Raw genomic sequence first — 19637 nt, 5'->3', positions numbered from 1 at the left:
GCTATAAACATTTCATATAAGCTTTTGTGTGAACATGAGATATATTTCTCTGGGATAAATGCTCAGGTGTGTAATTGCTAGGATGTATGGTAGTTGCCTGTTCAAATTTTTAAAAACTGCCAAACTGTCTTCCACAGTAGCTGTACCATTTTATATTCCCACTAGTCATGTGTGAGTCATCCAGTTTCTCTGCATCCTTGCCAGCATTTGGTGTTGTCACTAAGTTTCATTCAAGCTATCTGATAGGTATGTAGACATATCTCATTGTGGTTTAAATTTGCATTTCCCTGATGCTGAATATCATTTCATGTGCTTTTTACCAATTGCACATCCTATTCAGTGAGATGTCTTGTCATGTCTTTGGCCCATTTTCTAATGGGCTTGCTTATTCTTTTATTTTTGAATTTTGACAATTTGTTAAATATTCTAGATACTAGTTCTTTGTTGGGTGTGGTTTGTAAGTAATTTTTCCCAGTCTGTAGTTTGTCTTTTCATCCTGCTTAACAAGGTCTTTTGCAGAAAAGAAATTTTAATTTTGATGAAGTCTAACTTACTGATTTTTCCTTGTATAGATCATGCTTTTGATGTTAAATCTAAAAGCTATTTATCTATACCTTTGATCTTGAAGATTTTCTCCTATTGTTTTTCTGAAAGTTTTAGCTTTACATTTGTCTGTAACCTATTTGGAGTCAATTTTTGATTAATTCTTGGCCTTTTGGCTAAGAGCAAGTGTGGAGTTAATTTTATATAAAGTGTAAGACTTAGATCAAAATTTTTGCTTGTTTTTTTGTTTCACATATGAGTATAGAATTGCTTTAGCATCATTTGTTAAAAAGGCTATGTTTCTTTTACCCGGTTATTTTTGACCCTGTGTTAAAAATTAGTTGATGTCCAATTTATCTATGTTTCTTATTGTATTTGTTTGTGATTTTTGTTTCTGTTATGAGTTGAATTGTGTCCTCCAAAAAAAGATATGTTAAAGTCCCAACTCCAAATGTTACCTTATTTGCAAATAATATGTTTTTAAAAAATTTTCTTTTGAGATTTCCTCTTCAACCTATAAAAATATGAGCTAGTGCATGCAGGCTTTGAGAAAGATTTCTCCAGGCAAAGATTAGGTTAGAAAGAAGTCTAGTTACTTTTTCCTGGGCATAAAAACAGCCAGCACAAAAGTGAAGGAGGTAGAGAATGTTGGCAGAAAGAACCAGGTATTCTGGCTTTTTATTTAGAAGATATAGAGGTTTATGGCTGTAGCCAAATTAACAGGGTGCTGCAAACTGCTACATTTGCATCTTCTCTCTTCTTAGCAGCATGCTGGTAACAGAAACCCAAACCATGGCAGGATGTCAAAGTGCAAGAGTTTGATGCAAAAAGGCTAATAAGATTGCCAAGTGCTATTGCCTTTAGTGAAATTGAGGACATGTAAGAAAATGATTATTCTTAACTAGAAAGTAGCTATTTAAAAAATTTTTTTTTTATTTCAGCATATTATGGGGGTACAGATTTTAAGGTTTCAATAAATGCCCATTTCCCCCCTCCCCCCACAAGTCTGAATCTCCAGCATGACCATCCCCCAGATCGTGCACATCTCACTCATTATGTATATATATACCCACCCCCCTCCCACCTAGAAAGTAGCTATTTTTTATTAAAAAAAAAGAAGGGGAGGTTGAATTTGTCAGTGGCATACCATAACTTCTGTACAGAATTAGAAAAGAGGGATGGGCAAACTGTTCAAGCATTCCAACTAGTGAAACGATTGCATTTTTATGGAACAAACAAACAGAAGTTTGTTAAATGAATGGGTGAATGAATGAATGAGTAGATGACTAGCTGGCTGGACAAATGAATAAGGCCTGCATAGTTCTGAGTGTGGAGTCAGAAGACCAGCCAAGGGAGTCTTCAAGGCTAGGGCACGTGTTTTTTAGGGCATTTTCATTCTCAGGGATTCACACAAAGAAAGGACTCATTAAATGTTCACTAACGGAATGGCATTCCTCAGCTATCTGAGCCTCGGTTTCCCCATTAGTGAAGCACGGATCATGATCACTCCTCTCCAGGCAGAGTAGCTTCTGTGAGGAGCTCTTTCAGCGCTGTAAAGTGCTGCCCCAGTGCCAGACATTGTAAACAGTGGCAATGACCACTATTTCACGGTCAAGAGTGGGGGCAGCGGGATGGCACAGGAACAAAGAAGTGTGTACCAGTGAAGGTGAGCAGGGCGGCCTGGCTGGCACAGAGGAACAGGGCACTTGTCTGGAAGGGCACAGCAGAGGCTGGCCCTGGGTTTCCAGTGGCTCCTCTCCCATGGCTCTGGCCAGACATGGGAAGTGTCTGCAGGAGCCCTGGGAAGCCAGGCGGCGGAGTCTCTCCCTAACCACATGAAAGCAGCTCAGACAGGGTCCCTGAAACAGCTCATCTGATGCCAGCATGATTGTGAGCTTTCTCACAGATGACACTGTCAATTAGAGGTCTCCCCTCAGCACCCACCCCTGCCATCCCAGCGCCCACCACTCCCTGGGTAAGGGCAATTGAGGCTGTGACAAACCTCCCAGCCAAGATCTTTCTAGGGATAATTCGGCCAGGCTAATTACCCTATGTTAATTAGATAAGACTCAAATTACGTGAGCAAGACTTTCAAGCCCACCACTTTGGGAGTTTTCAAGTTATTTACCTGGTGTCTGATTTTGCTGGGAGAAAATGATTTCTTGCTTCCAGGCAAACTGAACCCACAAATCAGGGCAGTGGCTCCCTGCTGAGCCCTATAAAGGGGGCGCCCACACTCACAGGCTGGTGACCGGAGTCTTACCTAAGGGTTAGCGTCTTATCCCAGCTCTCTGGCCTCCCCAACATGAGCCGCCAATTCAACTGCAAGTCAGGAGCTGCCACCAAGGGGGGCTTCAGCGGCTGCTCCGCGGTGCTCTCAGGGGGCAGCTCGACCTCTTACCGGGCAGGGGGCAAAGGGCTCGGCGGGGGCTTCAGCAGTCGGAGCCTCTTCAGCCTGGGGGGCGCCCGGAGCATCTCCTTCAACGTGGCCAGTGGCAGTGGGCGCACAGGCGGCTATGGGTTTGGCCGGGTCCGGGCCAGTGGCTTTGCTGGCAGCATGTTTGGCAGTGCAGCCCTGGGGCCCGCGTGTCCATCCGTGTGTCCTCCAGGGGGCATCCACCAGGTCACTGTCAACAAGAATCTCCTAGCCCCCCTCAACGTGGAGCTGGACCCCGAGATCCAGAAAGTGCGCACGCAGGAGCGGGAGCAGATCAAGGCTCTGAACAACAAGTTCGCCTCCTTCATCGACAAGGTGGGACTTTCTAGAGAGAGCCGAGCACAGGGCCCTGTCTGGAGCAGAGGAAGGCAGGACACATTCCCAGGATGCAGGCACAGCCCAGGACAGGGCAGTGGGGACTGTACAAAGCCTGAGGGATCAGACCTGGGCATGGGGTTGAGAGAAGTGAGAACTAGAAAGCGTAGTCTGGGAAGGTGTCCAGGAGACACAGAAAGTGGCCTCCGGGTTGAGAAGTAGGAGAGTGATGGCCTGTGAAGCCAGGCAAAGGAGAGGCCTGGGAGCTGTGGGACCCAGCTCCTCCGCTCACAGACCCTGCCAGCTCAGATTCCCTGTGCGACACGCCCAACCTGTATGGCGAGGCAGGCAGTAGTCACAGTGCCCTAGAGCAGTGGTTCTCAGCAGTGGTCCCCGAGCCAGCGGCACAGCATCACCTGGACACTTGCAGGAAAGCACATTTCCAGGCTCTACCCTGGAGCGACTGAACCAGAGACTGGGGTGGGGCCCGGCAATCTGGGTTTAACAAGCCCTCCAGGTGATGCTCAAGTTTGGGAACCACTGAGGAACAAAGTGCAGGAGGGGTTTGGGAGGTAGAGACTTCCTGAGCTTAGGGGAGCAGGGGAAGCTCCCCAGGAGTGACAGTGAGGCAGGTGGTGACACATGAGTAGGACTTTTCTGGAGGGAGGTGGGAAAGGGCCATCCAAGGCAAGAGATCATGTGCCGCATGCAGGTACTTGTCCAGGGCATGGGAGACCTCAGGTTTGCACAGCACTGGTGAGTGGAGGAGGGGCAGGCGGGCTGGGCATGTTGTTAAGAACACAGTGGGAATGTGGACTTGACTCTGTATGTAGGTGATGTGGAACCATCTGAGGGTTTTAAGCAAGGGAAAGATATGATATTTGTAGATTGCAACTTGAGAATGCTCGTGCTGCCCCTGGGGAAATGTTCTGATTGTGATAACGGAGATGCGGACACAAAGCAACATAGAAGGGCTGGAGACCCCAGATCAGCTGAGCGCCTGCTGCAGTAGGGCTAGGAGAACTGCACACTAGGAGGCAGAGTAGCAGGGCACAGGCAGGCCACCAGGCCCCGAGCAGAGGGCTCAGGGGCGTGAAGGCCAGCACAGGCCGGCTTCAGTGTCTAAGGACGCACCTTGGAGAGCCAGCCCAGGCTGAACACAGACATCGGTCCAGTCAGGTTGAGATAAGGGCAGGTGAGACAGGAGATCTCTGACAGATGGAGAAGGAGAAGAGTTGGGGCTCTCCTGATCTGAGGGGCTGCCCCAGAGTGAGAACCATGGTCAGACCAAGGGCCCTCAGGGCAGTGAGGCGCGAGTGGCATGTTTTAATGGCCCAGGCTCACCTTTTAAGCTAACGAGGAATAAGAAAGCAGAGCTCCTGTGCAGGAAAGGAAACCTCACGTCCTCTCTCCTCACTGACTGACTGTGGCGTGGGCTCCAGGTGCGGTTCCTGGAGCAGCAGAACCAGGTGCTGGAGACCAAGTGGGAGCTGCTGCAGCAGCTGGACCTGAACAACTGCAAGAACAACCTGGAGCCCATCCTCGAGGGCTACATCAGCAACCTGCGCAAGCAGCTGGAGACGCTGTCTGCGGACAGGGTGAGGCTGGACTCGGAGCTGAGGAGCGTGCGGGACGTGGTGGAGGACTACAAGAAGAGGTGAGCAGGGATGCTGCACCAGCCCTGATGGGGCTGGGCTTTCCCAGTAAGGACCAGGACGTTTTCCTCTGGCCTTGGGGGGACGGAGCTCACCTGCCCAAGCAAGATGGGAACAATTTATGGGCAACCAGGTGGGCTGTACAGTAGACAGTTGGCCTCTTGGGCAGTGTCAGGGCTGTCCTGGCAGGTGGCCCTCTCCTTGGCATACTCCTTTCTGCTCCCCACTTGAGAGAGCCTGTGTGTATGTGCCACTGCTTCTGGGTCCCCGAGCCCACCTGGTGTCCCCCAGCAGGGCAGGAGCTGGAAGTTCCTGGTGGGTGTTTTTTCTCACTTCCCTCAGGTCCTGGACCCTTGGGCCATGCTCCTTCTTCCTGCCCTGGGGAAAGTTATAGTTCCTTGGAACTCCTGCCTCAGGGAGGAGGGGAGTTTGGGTAGGGCTGTCAGGCAGCAGGAGTGACACAGGATTGTGGCTGAAAAGGGCCTCTGGCATCATGTTCCTGTGATTTGGATGCTGAGTGGGAGGAGGAAAAACCTACTCACTCCCCAGGCATCAGAGGAAAGCAGACCTCAAACTATTTAGCCACCAGGCTTGGGAGGTAGTTACATACAACCCTGCCCATCACTCTGGCCAAATAGTACTAGCCAGTTGAGACAGACTTGCAAAGATATAGAATAGTATCTGTTAAAGGACACATAATATGGGCATCTCTCTTCCCATTTCACAGTAAGAACACACACATGCATAGAATCTCACACAGACTACACACACAGATACACACCGGCTCATAGTGGTGCTTGTTTTGCAGATATGAAGAGGAAATAAACAAGCGCACGACGGCTGAGAATGAATTCGTGGTGCTTAAGAAGGTGGGGAGAAGGCATGGTCTCAGCTCCCCAGCAGTGGGTGTTGGGGTGAGAGCAGAGGGGAGACACTGAGGTCTGTGTCCCCCAGAAAGGTCTGGAGCTAAAGTGCAGGAGGAGGAGGTGCAGGGCTTGCTGCTTTGGACACCTGGTATTGGTCTAGCACATGGCACTTGGTCAGCTCCCTACTTTTTGTAGGGACATGCAGCAGACAGGAGCCCAGACGTGGAGAATCAGTTTCTGGCTCATGTCCATTTGGCTGGGAACAGGACATGCTTTGGGAGGCTGTAGGTTTACCTTCCAACTCTGCTCAGCTCTAGCAAATCCCTGTGGCTGCCCTTGGCTCACTCTGACTGGCTGGGTGGGGGACAGGGCTCCCACACTTTGAGAAATAGAGGCAGAAGGAGTTCCAGAGGCACAAGGAACTCGCCCACCAGTGAGCATGGACAGCGAGTCCAGCTGGAAGTCAGGGTCCTGCCCCCTGGGTCTTGAGGGCATTCCCTGGGGCAGCTGGCTACAGGGCTGGGTGCCAGGGTGTCAGTTCATAGGGGAGCCTGCCTGGGCTTGAAGAAAGGTGACAGCAGGAGGTCTCTGGATTCTCCCCAGGATGTGGATGCAGCTTACATGAGCAAGGTGGAGCTGCAGGCCAAGGTGGATGCCCTGGACAGAGAGATCAAGTTCTTCAAGTGCCTGTACGAGGGGGTAAGGCTCCCTTCACCCCACCTCCAGCTCTGTCCTCTGGGAGGACAGATGTGTGATTAGCAGTTACTTACTTATCAGCAACTCTTACAGCCCAAGGGATCTCTAGCATTTGGATGCTGGGATCTTTGTAGATCAAAGGTGGGAGTGACAATCTATCCTGATGCCCTATCTGTCCCTGCTGGCCCTATGAATGTCCTGCTGTCACATCCTTCAGGAAGCCATGGGTCCTGAAGGGGTTCCCATTGAACTTTGGCCAGGCATATTCTCATTCTTCCTGTCTTCTCTCGGCTGCTGGGGATGTTTTCTGGGGTCTCGGGCAGGAATCCCCAGGATGGAGGTGAGGGGTCCTCACACCCTTTCCTCCTCTATGCACACTTGGCTTTAAGCCTTTGCCTGTTGGCCAAGCATCCTTGGGCTCTTGTGTCCTTAGTGTCCCTTGTGTGGTGGCCAGGCTGTTTCCCTCCGTCTTCCCCACTCCTGACTAAGATCACAGGCAGATGGGATGTTTTCTTCTTTGGCTGCTTCAAACCCATCCAGCAGCTTTTAGATGTGAGTGGTGAGCTCCATTCTCACAAGCTTCAGGGAATGCAGCTTACATCTATTTGGAATGGTCTGGGGCCATGCTACTGGGGCAGGATCATCACCTTGGCACATTCATCCTTGTTTCCCCTGCAGGAGATCGCTCAGATCCAGTCCCACATCAGTGACACGTCCGTCATCCTGTCCATGGACAACAACCGCAACCTGGACCTGGACAGCATCATCGCCGAGGTGCGCGCCCAGTACGAGGACATCGCCCTGAAGAGCAAGGCCGAGGCCGAGGCGCTGTACCAGACCAAGGTAAGCTGGCACCGCCCCCGTCACGTGTGCAGGGGCCTCTGGTCCACCTCTCTTTTGTCTGCCTCATGACCCCCGTGATGAGCACACCGGATGCTGGGGCAGCCTGGAAGGAGAATGTGTTGGTCCGTTTTACATTGCTGTCAAGGAATGCCAGAGACTGGGAAATTTATAGGGAAGAAGTGATTTATTTGGCTCATGGCTCTGCAGACTGTACAAGGAGCATGGTGCCAGCATCTGCTTCCAATCAAAGCAGAAGACAAAGGGGGAGCAGGCGAGTCACATGGTGAGAGAAGGAGCAGGAGAGAAGAGGGAGGTCCCCGTGCTCTCTAAACAACCTTTTCCCCTGTGAACTAACAAAGGAGAACTCACTTATTAACAGGGCAGCAAGCCATTCATGTGGGATCTGCCTTCATGACCCATATGCCTCCCACCAGACCCCACTTCCAACATTGGGGATCAACTTTCAACATGAAATTTGGGGGGGCCAAACATCCAAACTGTATCAGAGGAGAAGACACAGCTCTGTCCTGGGGTCCACCAGTGGCAGCCATTGGACCATGCACACAACTGAGTGCAAACGCATGTGGTGCAAACAGAGGCCAGATTAGGGAACCAGGACCAGGTGGGGCTGGTCAGAAACAGCCTCCTGGAGGCAGAGGGTTTTGACCTGAGTCTGAGTGGGGAGGGGAAACGTGAGTAGCAGCACCTCAACTTCCGCATTAATTATGATAAATGAGGGGTCTCTTTAGCGTGATCTGGAGTCAGGTAACTCCTACCTTTTCATTCAAGTCCAACTCGGGGATAAAGGGGAAGGTAGAGTCTTTAGATCTTAACTCCTCTAGTGGGTGGTGGGTGGGAAGTGATTCTTTAGATAAGTTCATTTCTCACATCAAGATGGCAACTTCCTAATGGTTCCTTGCTATTCATCAGGCTCTTTCTCAAGGGAATCCACATCTTGGGAGACCTTATCTTATCCCTCCCACCTCCAGGTTGGCCTGGGACTGAGAGATTTGGCCTGCAGAGGGGAGGAGGGAGGCTTTCAGGGCCTAGGAGGCAACTCAGGCCAGGGCTTCTTGATAAAGGCCCAGACTCAATCCCCATGCCCCAAGCCCTCCACACTACTGTTGCAAGCTAGGGTGGGAAATGGCCATCAGGGACTACTCTGGGCTGTCACCCAACTAACTCTTTCCAGAAGAATTAGGCAGGTCTGCACAGACATGATTTTTGGATTGCTTGTTGTTTGGGATTATCCGTACCTCTCTTTCTCTTGTCAGAGATAAACTCTTATGGAGCTGAATTGTATTCATGGAGTCCTAACAACTCCATGATGAAGGCTGATTTTAATTATTCCCCTGAGGAAGGCAGGGCTCAGGGTGTTCAGCTAACTTGCTAAGGGCATTTGGCTGGCAAGTGGTGCAGCTGATGGGAATCTAGTGACTTAAAATCCCACCATGTCTGGGCAGAAAATTGGAAGAGACCCTGGTGAGAAGCATTTATTTCCAGGGCTCTGAGCGGGCTGAGAGCGCGACAGCAGGAGCATGCTCACCTGTTCACCTCAGAGGGAGGCTGTTTGGTGCCACAGCCAGTGTGGGTGGCCATCCTGCTCACACAGCAGGCCACCTGTCACAAGGTTAGCACTAAAGGTAAAGCACAGAAAGTGAAGGGAGAAGGCCCTCTGCCTTCTGGAGGGCTTGGCACAGGTAGGAGCCATCCTGGATCTGGAGCCATGCTGGGGCCCAGCACCCAGGGACAGAGGCCGAGCGACACACTGCCCCAGAGTGCTGAAGGTCATGATTGTTTTGTGCTCTCCTTAAGCCAAATTCTGGGTAGAACTGGAGTAATCTCTGTTGACCATTTAATGGATGGCATCAGAGGCAGGAATAATCCCAAATCAGTAGATGACCCAAAATGCATGGCTAGTGGTGTTGGGGTATAGCTGAATCCACCCACCACACATCACACATACAGAATGTCCCTCCATGCTGTGCCTGGCCTCTGTCCCAATCCAGCAGGATGCCTGTAGCCTGGGGCCTGGCTAAGCTATCAAGGGGAGGGAGTCACAGAAAATATAGATAGACAGCTCATTGGCTCCCTCATTCATTCATTAACCCATTCATTCATTCATCAGAGCTTTTTTGGGCACCAACCAGGCACTGTGCTAGGTACTGGGAATTCAGAAATAAAAGAAAAGGTCCTGTCATCCATTCATTCTGAGTCTGATGGGGAAGACATGGAAATATATTATCACAGTATCATGTGAGAAGACCTATGGATTGGTGTGCCAGGGGCAATGGGAACAAAATTGCATCCAACAAGGGGTCAGGGAAGGCCTCCTGGAGGAAGTGAATCTGCCCTGGCTCAGTTTGAGCTAGCTAGGGAAAAAGGGAGATGGGTGGGGGAAGGTTTCTATGATGGAGGAGAAGCTCATGCAAAGACTCAGAGACACTAGAGCACGTGGGTCATTTGGGGGAACCGTGGGACTGTTTGGCACAGCTGGGGAGCCAGACGGGTGTTGGGCAGGGGCAGTGACAGATGAGCACCTGGATGCCATGCTAGAAGTTTGAAATTGACCTTGACTTTGAAGGGCTGTAGGCAGAGGAGCATCATAATTGGAGTTGTGTGTTATAAAGTTGCAGTGTGGAGAGTATGGGACATTCAACAGTCCTTATGGCCAAATCTAACCATCAGTGAGATCAGCTGTGCTTAAGGCAGATAAATCCAATGAGCAAATGTTTGAATGGGAGGCTGTTGATAGGGCTGGTCACGCGGGGACCTCTACCACCTCTGCCAGGCTCCCCGAGCACAGGCACAGTCTCTGTGCTGGACTGAGCTCAGCCAGGCCCTGGGTCAATGTCCCGCTTTGGCTCTTCTCCCCCTAGTTCCAGGAGCTGCAGCTGGCAGCTGGCCGACATGGGGATGACCTGAAATACACCAAGAACGAGATCTCAGAGCTGACCCGTCTCATCCAAAGGCTGCGCTCGGAGATTGAGAGTGTGAAAAAGCAGGTGAAGGGGGCTGGGGTGTCCCTGACGCAGTCCCAAGGGAGGGGTCAACAGCTTAGCACACCCCCGCCCTCCTCCTTCTCTGGGTCTCCGCCTCAGAACCCCCTTCCTCAATTGGAGCGCCTGCTAAGTCCCACGCGATTAGCTGCCATCAGAAGTCTGGAACAATCGCAGAGTCTTTTCATAAAGCCGGGGGCTCAGGCCTGCCAGTCGCAGGTTGACAGGGCTCCACGGCCATGGCTGTGGCTGGGTCTCTGCTCAGGAAGTGGGCAGGACTGGGGAGGGTCCAACCGCTGTGGGCATGTGGGGGGTGAAGTGAGGCCCTGCGTGCCTTAGAACACAGAGCAACTGCAGCCTCCCGACCTCAGTGCGCCAACCTGGAGACGGCCATTGCCGATGCCGAGCAGCGGGGCGACTGTGCCCTCAAGGACGCCCGCGCCAAGCTGGACGAGCTGGAGGCCGCCCTGCAGCAGGCCAAGGAGGAGCTGGCGCGGATGCTGCGCGAGTACCAGGAGCTCATGAGCGTGAAGCTGGCCCTGGACATCGAGATCGTCACCTACAGGAAGCTGCTGGAGGGCGAGGAGTGCAGGTGAGTGGAAGAACCTTTGTAATCCTCAGACTCAGAGTTTCCCAGAGTGCAGGGGCAGGCTGCTGGGGGGCACTGGAGTTGCCTTACACTTCACCCACAAGCATAGCCTTAAACAGCATCCAGCCAGATAAAGTGACAGCAATTTCCTTTACAGTCCTCCTTGGAAGAAAGTCTCAGCCTGGTGCTGTCCTGTCTTTAACACCTCTCAGACATTTGCGTACATCTCCTGTTAATAAAGAGACAGTAGATCTCAGGTTCAGAGTCTTTGGGCAGACAACAATATCTAGCCAAAAAAATTTTAAATTGTTTTATTTTCATTATGTTTATTTTTTTCTGCTACTTTTTTTTCTTATTTGGTTAGGTAATAATACTGGTTTTCTATATACCCTGGTAATATAAAATTTCTGTTTAAGACAAATGCAATTTTGTCGTCAAAGGCTGAGTCAATTAAACACACTGAATACATGACAGTGTAAGCTGTACATGGTCATGGCAACATGTGGAAGGGTGGTACATGAAGCACGGACATCTGGAAAATCTTGTTCCAACCTAGCACTGTTTTATAACTGAGAACTACAGAGGAGCAGTTACTGGTCCCCACATCCTTGAGTTGGGGTTCATTAGTAGCTATGCCTGACCCTATCTTTCCACCCATGGATTCATTCAGGCAGCAGCTTCACAGGAGTAAAGAAATGGGGCCAAGAGGAACCCAGCAGGAGGGCGTGGGGGGTGGTGATGGTGCTGGGGGCTCCAAGGTCGAGGGTCCCCATCTCTGAAGGGGAAGGGTGGACACGGGAGGGAGAGGGAGGGCTCAGAGACACGCAGGGCAGCCAGTGCCGTCTGGCCAGCTGGAGGGGCACCTGGAGGTGGGTGATTCCTGGGCCCACGTTCAGGCGGTGGTGAGGGCCACTCTGGGAGTCTGTGTGACGAAGACTGTCCTGTGCTTTCTCTCTGTCCAGGATGTCCGGAGAATACACCAACTCTGTGAGCATTTGTGAGTATTTCATGCCTCTGAGGGATTAAATTAGTCCATCAACAAACACAGAGTGAGTAGGTGCCTACCACCAGGCCCCCATGGAGCAGCCTGGGCTCTGTCACATGGCCACTACCCTTGCCGAGACCCGAGGCCTCCCCATTTGAAGCTGCTGCCTCCCCAGTGGAGTCAGCTTCTGGCACATTCTGACATTGCACACTGGCCCCTTCCCCAGGGGTCTTGCGCTGGGATGAAATTCTCAGCCCCATCCCTTCTTCTGCCACCCTACCTGGCTTTCCTGTATGAAGGAAACTGAGCACAGAGTGAGACCTCTCCCCGACAGCCGACACCCGTGCACATACATGCTGCCCCGGTCACTTTAATGCTGCCCCACAGCGCTCGGCTTGGTCTCTTAAGAGAGAGGCCAGCAAAAGGTCTCCTAGTTCACATAATCAGGAAATTCTTAAAAATAGAAAAACCCTCAGAATAGATTCTAAAGTTAAATGTCAGAACTTGTTGGCTTCCCTGCTGCCTGAGTATGATCTGCCTCTTAGGGGAAGCCCTTGCCACTCCTGTTAGTTCAGAGAGTGACAAGTGCCTAGTTTGGGGGCCCTGTGGGGTTGGGGCTGTTTTTCCTGGTGCTTAGGCTGCTCAAGTGAACCCAAGGTCATGGAGAAGTGTTTGCTTAGGAGGGAGGCATTTATGCTAGTTGGGGCTGGGAGGTTGAGGGGGACTTGGGGCCACCCCTATCCTGGGCACACAGTGACCGCTCCTCCCTCTCCTCCACAGCGGTCATCAACAGCTCTGCGCCTGGCACTATGGGCGCAGGGGCCGGCTTTGGGTTTGGCGGCGCTGGCACCTACAGCTACTGGCCCAGCTCGGTCGGGGGCTACGGCATGCTGTCTGGGGGCTGTGTCACTGGCAGCGGGAACTGTAGCCCCCGCGGGGAAGCCAAGACCAGGCTGGGGAGTGCAAGCGAATTCAAGGACTCCCAGGCAAAGACCGGAGCTCTGAGTTCATCCACCAAGAAAACCACGAGATAAAGGGGAAGACAGCCCATTTTCCAGCCTTCTGCCTCCCTTTGCTTTTCCCTAGACTCACTTCTCCAAGAAACTCCTCTGTTTCCCCATTTGCCACGATCTCCTTCTTGCTTTTCTTTGCCACTGACATCACTTCCTTCTTATTGCTCTTTGGCCTCTCCACTTCCATCTTTCTTAATGTAGAATCAGGATCCTAGACTGGAGCCATGTTTGGTGCCCGTCTTTCTGCTTCCATACAAAGAGACCCCTCAACTCAACTCAACTTCCCTTCCTGATGTCTCCTTGCAGAGGAAGGTTCTCTGGCCAGCATAACCACAATCTTCCCACTCCCCTTCCACACACTGGCTTGATGACCGTTGGGCTGTGTGCTCCTTGGCTACATGAGGTTTCAGGTCTACTCACAGGCCTATAAGAACTGTCTCCTGTTAGAGCAACACCAGCTCAGGCAAAACACCCAGAGATAGGTTGTATCTCACATGACCACTACACATCATTACGCAGCTGGGAGCACCCCTTGAGGCTGGTCCTTTCAACCAAGGGATCTGTGCTCTCAATCTGTGAGTTCTTGTCCTTCTGTAGGCCTAACCTGTCTGCTTCCTGTGTCTCGCCAATAAACTTATAAAATGGTGCAAGGTCAGGCTGCTTCTCTGTCCTAAGGGAGTCCTCATCTCAGGCCATGTCTCCTCTGCATGCGGAGTGGCCAATGGACAGGAACCTGCGGCATCTGAGGTCTGGAAGTGTCTTTTGATCTGAGTGAAAGAGGCCCTATTCAGCTGGAGGATCCCCCACCACTTCCACTGGACTTTGACACTCAGGGTTCACTCTTCCCCTGGGCCCCCACAGATGTGCCTACTAAGTCACGCTTTTGTCAGGCCAATGGTCCAGTGAATGGGCAATCCCTATGCATATTCGGGTTACCAGCAGGGAGAAGGAGCCAACACTTGTCTAGTGGCAAGATTTAAAACTGGACAAGATCTGGGAGGCCGAGGCAGGTAGATAGCTCGAGGTCAGGAGTTTGAAACCAGCCTGAGCAAGAGTGAGACCCAGTCTCTACTATAAATAGAAAGAAATTAATTGGCCAACTAATATATATAGAAAAAAAATTAGCCAGGCATGGTGGTGCATGCCTGTAGTCCCAGCTACTCAGGAGGCTGAGGCAGGAGGATCACTTGAGCCCAGGAGTTTGAGGTTGCTGTGAGCTAGGCTGACGCCACGGCACTCACTCTAGCCTGGGCAACAAAGTGAGACTCTGTCTCACAAAACAAACAAACAAACAAACAAACAAACAAAAAAAACAAAAAAACTGAACAAGAGGCAGCAGAAGGGTCAAGTTATGGCCGTGCCCTGTCCCTTGAGAAAAGGCCCAAAGGTAGATTCTCTTTGAAGTAATGACCCATGTTCTCTTGGTCTTTAGTAAAATTTCCACTGTGTTGAGTATGTATATATGTGTTTGTGTAAGTATGAGTGTGTAAGTATGGGGCCATCTGTGTTACACATACCATCTTGTCTTCAAAACACCCATATGCTCAGAGATTTCCCATCGGTTCCCAATCCATGATGATGCTATTAGGATGCAAAAGCAAGTGAGAGGCTAGCACACATTCAGGTTGAGGCTCCCACGTTGCGTGCGAACAGGGTCCCGTGGATCCAGAGACAGTCCTACATTTGAAGTCAATAGCTTTGAATTCAGATTTAGACTCTACAAGCAACTTGTAATGATGTGCAAAGCTCTCAGCCCACTTGTGCCTCATTTCTTTAGCTACAAAATAGGAAGACTACCACCCCCAGATTGTTGTTAGGTTAAAATGAGACAACATGAGGATGTCTTATGCAATTCCTGGTACAAAGTTTGTATTTAATAAATGTTAGTGGAAAAAAAAAGCTTGTCTTCCATATTTTTGGTTCGGAAACTTGACTTAAGTAGCTTGCTGAAAGAGGTATGTAGCTGCTGGTAAAAAAATTCACAAAATACAAACTCAAAAGAGATCATCTTAGAAGCTATAGTGCTAGTTTGTTTATTTCCCAAAGGAGAACTGACTGGCAAAATAACTAGTGTCAGGAATGTACCATTAGGGTCAGTGCAGGAAGTCGGTTCGATGAATATTTATCAGGTATATACCATGTGCGTGGCAGGCGTTAGTGCTGGGGATACAGTGACCAAGAAACTTGGTCCAAACCCCTGCTGGAGACATAACGATAAAAAACGTAACTGCAATATGTGAGATATCAGCATGAAAAGAAGACACAGAGGCAGTGCAGAGGAGAGTGAGGGCCTTCAAGGAGGTCAAGGAAGGCTCACAGAGGAGGAGATGTATGGAGAGGTTTTAGAGCACGGATAGGAATTTACTAGGTGGACAAGAGTGGGAAGCGGGCTTTGTAGCCAAGGCACTGGCATGGTGAAAACAGGTTACTGTTGCTGGGGTGTGAAGTGTAAGGCTGGGGGAGGTTTAGGAAGTAGGGGGAGGGGCTGCAGCGGCACCTGGAGTTGGGGAGGCAGGCAGCAGGCAGGTCAGAGAGGCTGGTTCACGCCTGGTAAGAGCTGGGATTTTTATTCTTTAGAGTTTGAGGGAGAAGTTAATACCTTGGGTGACAGATGGGCCCTGAGTCAGGAGGACTCTGACACTTAATCTGTGTGACTTAGGCAAGACACTTCTGTTCCATAAGCCTCAGTTTCCTCATCTGTAATATGGGGTTAAAATAGTAGTTGCCTCACAAAGTTGCCATGAGAATTAAATCTAATGAAATAATGTAAGAGAATTATTAATTTCAGCACCTGGCACACAGAAAGTGCTCTGTGTATGGTTGCTCTTGTTATGACTGGGTATAGACTATTCTTTCAAGAACCGTAAGTGAGAAGGGTAGTAGAAAAGGTCTAACAGTGATCAGAAGATTGTTCGATGAGCATGAACTTAGGATAAAGAGCATTGGCTATTAAGAGATATTCCTGCCATCTAACTTCTATGCCTGGATCTATGTGATTAACACTGACTGCCTCAATGGACACATGCTGAAATCTGAGCAGCTTAACACGGCAGGGATTTATTTCTCACTCACAGTCCAAGGCAGGTTAGGGCAGCTGTCCTACATGGTTCTCCCAGAGGGTGTGTCAGGGACCTAGGCTCTTCTGTCTTGTGGCCCTGCCACATGGGACACAAGACCTCTAAGGTCACTGAGACAGGGGAAAAGAAATGGCGGGAGCACGGGGGCTGCTTACTGCCCTGTTGAAGGGACACCCTTTAATGCTACTCACATGTCCCAAGCCCCAACAGAACTGCAAAGCAGGCTGGGAAATGAGGAGCCGGGCGAGAATATTTGGTGAGCTTGACCATCTCTGGCATACCCTCCTTGCTCTAGATACCAATGCTGGTCACCGGCCAACCCTGGGCAATTGCCATGAACTAGGTCAGCCTGCATATTATATTTAGGTTTATTTGACATTTTTAGGGAGATATTGTAAGTCTGGTTGGATTTGGGAAAGTTAAGTCTATTTAGCGGTCAAGTGGAGATAACTTGTTCAGTGTTTCTTAAAGAATATTTCTTGAAACTCTGGTTCCCATAAGATATTTGGCCAAAAAGAGGGCTCTGTGGTCTAGAAAAGGTTTGGAAAATCTGAGTTTTATGTGTGGGTTTATTTGATTTTTTTTGACAACAGTATTTTTTTTTTTTTTTTTACTAAAATCAGCCTTCTTACTTCTCTAGTTTTTTTTGGAAAATAAAACTTTATTTATAAAACATTATATGCTCATATTAAATAATCCAGAAATGTTAAAAATTGGGGAAAAAACCCATCATTCATAATCCCTCCTCTTAGCCAACATGTGTGAAAAACATTAAGTTTTGTATCATCCTTTGGTATAGCAGAAAGCATTATGTGCTATTTTTGATTATTGTGGTTTAATAGCATCTATCCATCCATTCATCTATTTATTTATTTAATAGACTATTTTTAGAGCAGTTTTAGGTTTATGGCAAAATTGAGCAGAAGGTACAGAGATTTCTCATGTACCCCTGCGCCCACACATGCACAGCTTCCTAGTTATCAACATCCCCCGCCAGAGTGGCACATTTCTTACAACTGATGAACTTACATTTGACTCATCATTATCACCCAAAGTCCCTAGTTTACATCAGGATTCACTCTTGGTGTTGTATATGCTATAAGTTTGCACAAATGTGTAATGACATGTATCCGCCATTATAGTACCATACAGAATAGTTCACTGCCCTAGCACTAAGCATGTTAGATCTAGAAAGTCCTGCAATAAGACAACTGCTTAATTTTTTTTTCTAACCCAGCACAGAATCCATCCCCACACTTTTTTCCCAAATGATACCTATTATTTTCCCAAGAACTAGAGTTGTAGGGCAAAAGAGACCTGGTGTGACCAGCAACACATTTGTAAGTCCTGGCTTAGAGTGGTTTCATCCATCTTTTGTTGTAGACATCTGGTTTCAAAGGGCCATATTCCTGGACTAGTCTACCAATGGAGGGGTTGCTTTAACCCCAAAACTAATGAAAGACATGGTCACCAGGGCCTGAGGTGACACTGTAAGCTGCTGCCAGAGGCAGGGGCAGTGAGAACCCCTCCTCCCAGGCCTCTGGCACCTTTGATCTGCTCACATCCTCACACGTCTGGGGCCTCTGAAATCTGCGTGTGTCACTTCTGTCTCTCCATGATCTGCGATAAAGGTGATCCAGGGGTTGAGGAATTCCTGATTCATCCAGGCAATCAATCCCTCCTGGGAAGATAAGAAAAGGTCATCTTACCTGTTTCCTCACCCTGGGCAGAAGAACCCTGGTCCCAGAGGGATGGGTGTCTCAGCTCCCGACAGTTTCCAGAGAAAAGGTGATTTCAAAGACACTATTTGTAAGACAATTCTAGGAAAGGATTCTCCATTTTAAATTTAAATACTTTTCTTGCATTTCTATTCTCAATGGCCAGAATTAATAAACTCTTTCCTGTGTTTGTGGGGAAAAAAACTGGATAAAATGATGGAGCAGACAGAAGGAAAAATCTCATGAAAGAATAAAAAGCATAACCTTGAGCTTCTGACAGGGCCTGCTTGTCACCTGGCCATACTGGCATTGCCCCTCCCCTCTGCAGAGGGAGTGGATGGCAGTCCCTCCTCTGAGGCAGCACCGAGAGTCCACCCTCTTCCCCACCCAGGACACCCTAGACACCGCTATCTGTTCATCTGTGTCCGGCGCCATTGCCACCACTCACCACTGCCCTCGAGACTTTGTTCCCCATGGGGCAAACACCTTGGCTGTTATTATGCTCTGTGACTGGCCGGTGGAGGCCGTGTCAGCCAATTACCCCCTGGGTACCATTTGGCTGCCCCTTGAGGTCCCCAAGGGGAGCCCAGGCTCCAGGGTACAACTGGGAGCACTGTCTGTTTCACAATCATCCTGACGTCCCTGGTGCCACGGCCTGGGCTGAGCGCTGGGGGGGGCAGGGCAGGGCAGGGCTAGTCCAGGGGCCTGTCAGTCTGACGGAGGAAGCGGGACACACCCCCCGGATTCAGCCAGACTGAGAAATAAGAGCAATGAAACAATCCCACCTGGGTGCCAGAGCAACAGCAGGGCTGTTTCTGAGAGAAGACTTGAAAACTACTTAAGTTGGAGAAAAGGAAATTGGATGGAGAGATGTCGTAGAAAGATCCTCCAGAGCTTGGAACCTAGTTCCTGGTTTCAGATGTGAGGAGTCTTCCCTGGCCCTCTTGACCTGTTCCTGATAATGGGTCACATTTTGATGCTGAACTGGTGATGACAGGGCAGCAAATGTCCTGTTCAGAGGTTTCTCGGGTTGAATAAATGAGCCTCTTTTGCTATTAAAAGAAAACAAAAGCAAAAACAACCAAAAACCTTAGGAAAGATCATCTTCCAAACCACACCTAAAACCTTCCTGTGTCACCTCTCCAGCCTTCTCCCCTCCTTCCCAGCTAGTCTCTCTCCCACTCTTAGTCCAGAAACATTTTTCTGGAGAAACCTTTTCGCTGTGGCCCAAAGTCATCTGCTAGCACTTGTAACCAGAGGTCTCACTGGCCTTAAGTCTGTCATTGTGTCCTGCTTCCCCCAAGAGACTGAGAGCCCTGCAGATGCGGCCAGTTCTCCTCCCTCTGAGCTTCCTTCTTGGCACACTGGGCAGAGCTACCCTCATTGAGAAGCCTGGGGAGGCAGGAAGGGGACAGGCTAAGGATGGATCTCTGGAATACTCTTGACCCTGCTCATGTCTTTCTGAAACAGAGCCAGCCTGGACTCCTGCTCCACACACTCCCTCCCCAGACACGGCCAGAGGGGCCCGACCCACTGCAAGTTTCCACCAGGGATCCTGGCAGCGATAACCCCAGTAATTGCAGGGCAGCAGGTGGAGATAAGGTGGCCAAATTATTATAATGCAGGAGGTAAGCAAGGCAAATGCTGGGTTCTGGGCCATTTTATAGGGAGTCTGGGGAGTTCAGGGAGGAAGAGACAAAAATCTTGGAGAGTGGATGGTAATTTCCCGAATGAAGAGCCCAAGAGGCCCCAAGTGATCTAAAAGGTGTTCCCGACATGCAAATTATGCTGACTGCAGCCCAGCGCCCAGCCTATTTAAGGGGTGAGCAGGCCGGAGGGTGCACCGCCCTCTGCGCCCCTCTCCAGCCTCCCGCACAGCGCCCGCGCCCGTCGTCGCCTGC

General features: G+C 50.0%; 1 protein-coding gene across 1 annotated transcript; it reads left to right on the top strand.

Annotated features, from left to right (window-relative positions):
• The first annotated feature begins 2815 nt into the window (after positions 1 to 2815).
• LOC105870466 (keratin, type II cytoskeletal 73) lies at positions 2816 to 13560 on the top strand. The gene is made up of 9 exons (XM_012763087.2): positions 2816 to 3295; positions 4738 to 4952; positions 5759 to 5819; positions 6420 to 6515; positions 7191 to 7355; positions 10235 to 10360; positions 10726 to 10946; positions 11906 to 11940; positions 12709 to 13560. Exons 1-9 carry the CDS (start codon positions 2849 to 2851, stop codon positions 12960 to 12962), a joined length of 1620 nt encoding a protein of 539 aa, XP_012618541.1. The 5' UTR covers positions 2816 to 2848; the 3' UTR covers positions 12963 to 13560.
• The last annotated feature ends 6077 nt before the right edge of the window (positions 13561 to 19637 follow it).

Source organism: Microcebus murinus, chromosome 10 (genome assembly GCF_040939455.1).
Source record: "Microcebus murinus isolate Inina chromosome 10, M.murinus_Inina_mat1.0, whole genome shotgun sequence".
Taxonomy (NCBI): domain Eukaryota; kingdom Metazoa; phylum Chordata; class Mammalia; order Primates; family Cheirogaleidae; genus Microcebus; species Microcebus murinus.
This window is presented reverse-complemented; position numbering and strand designations above follow the sequence as displayed.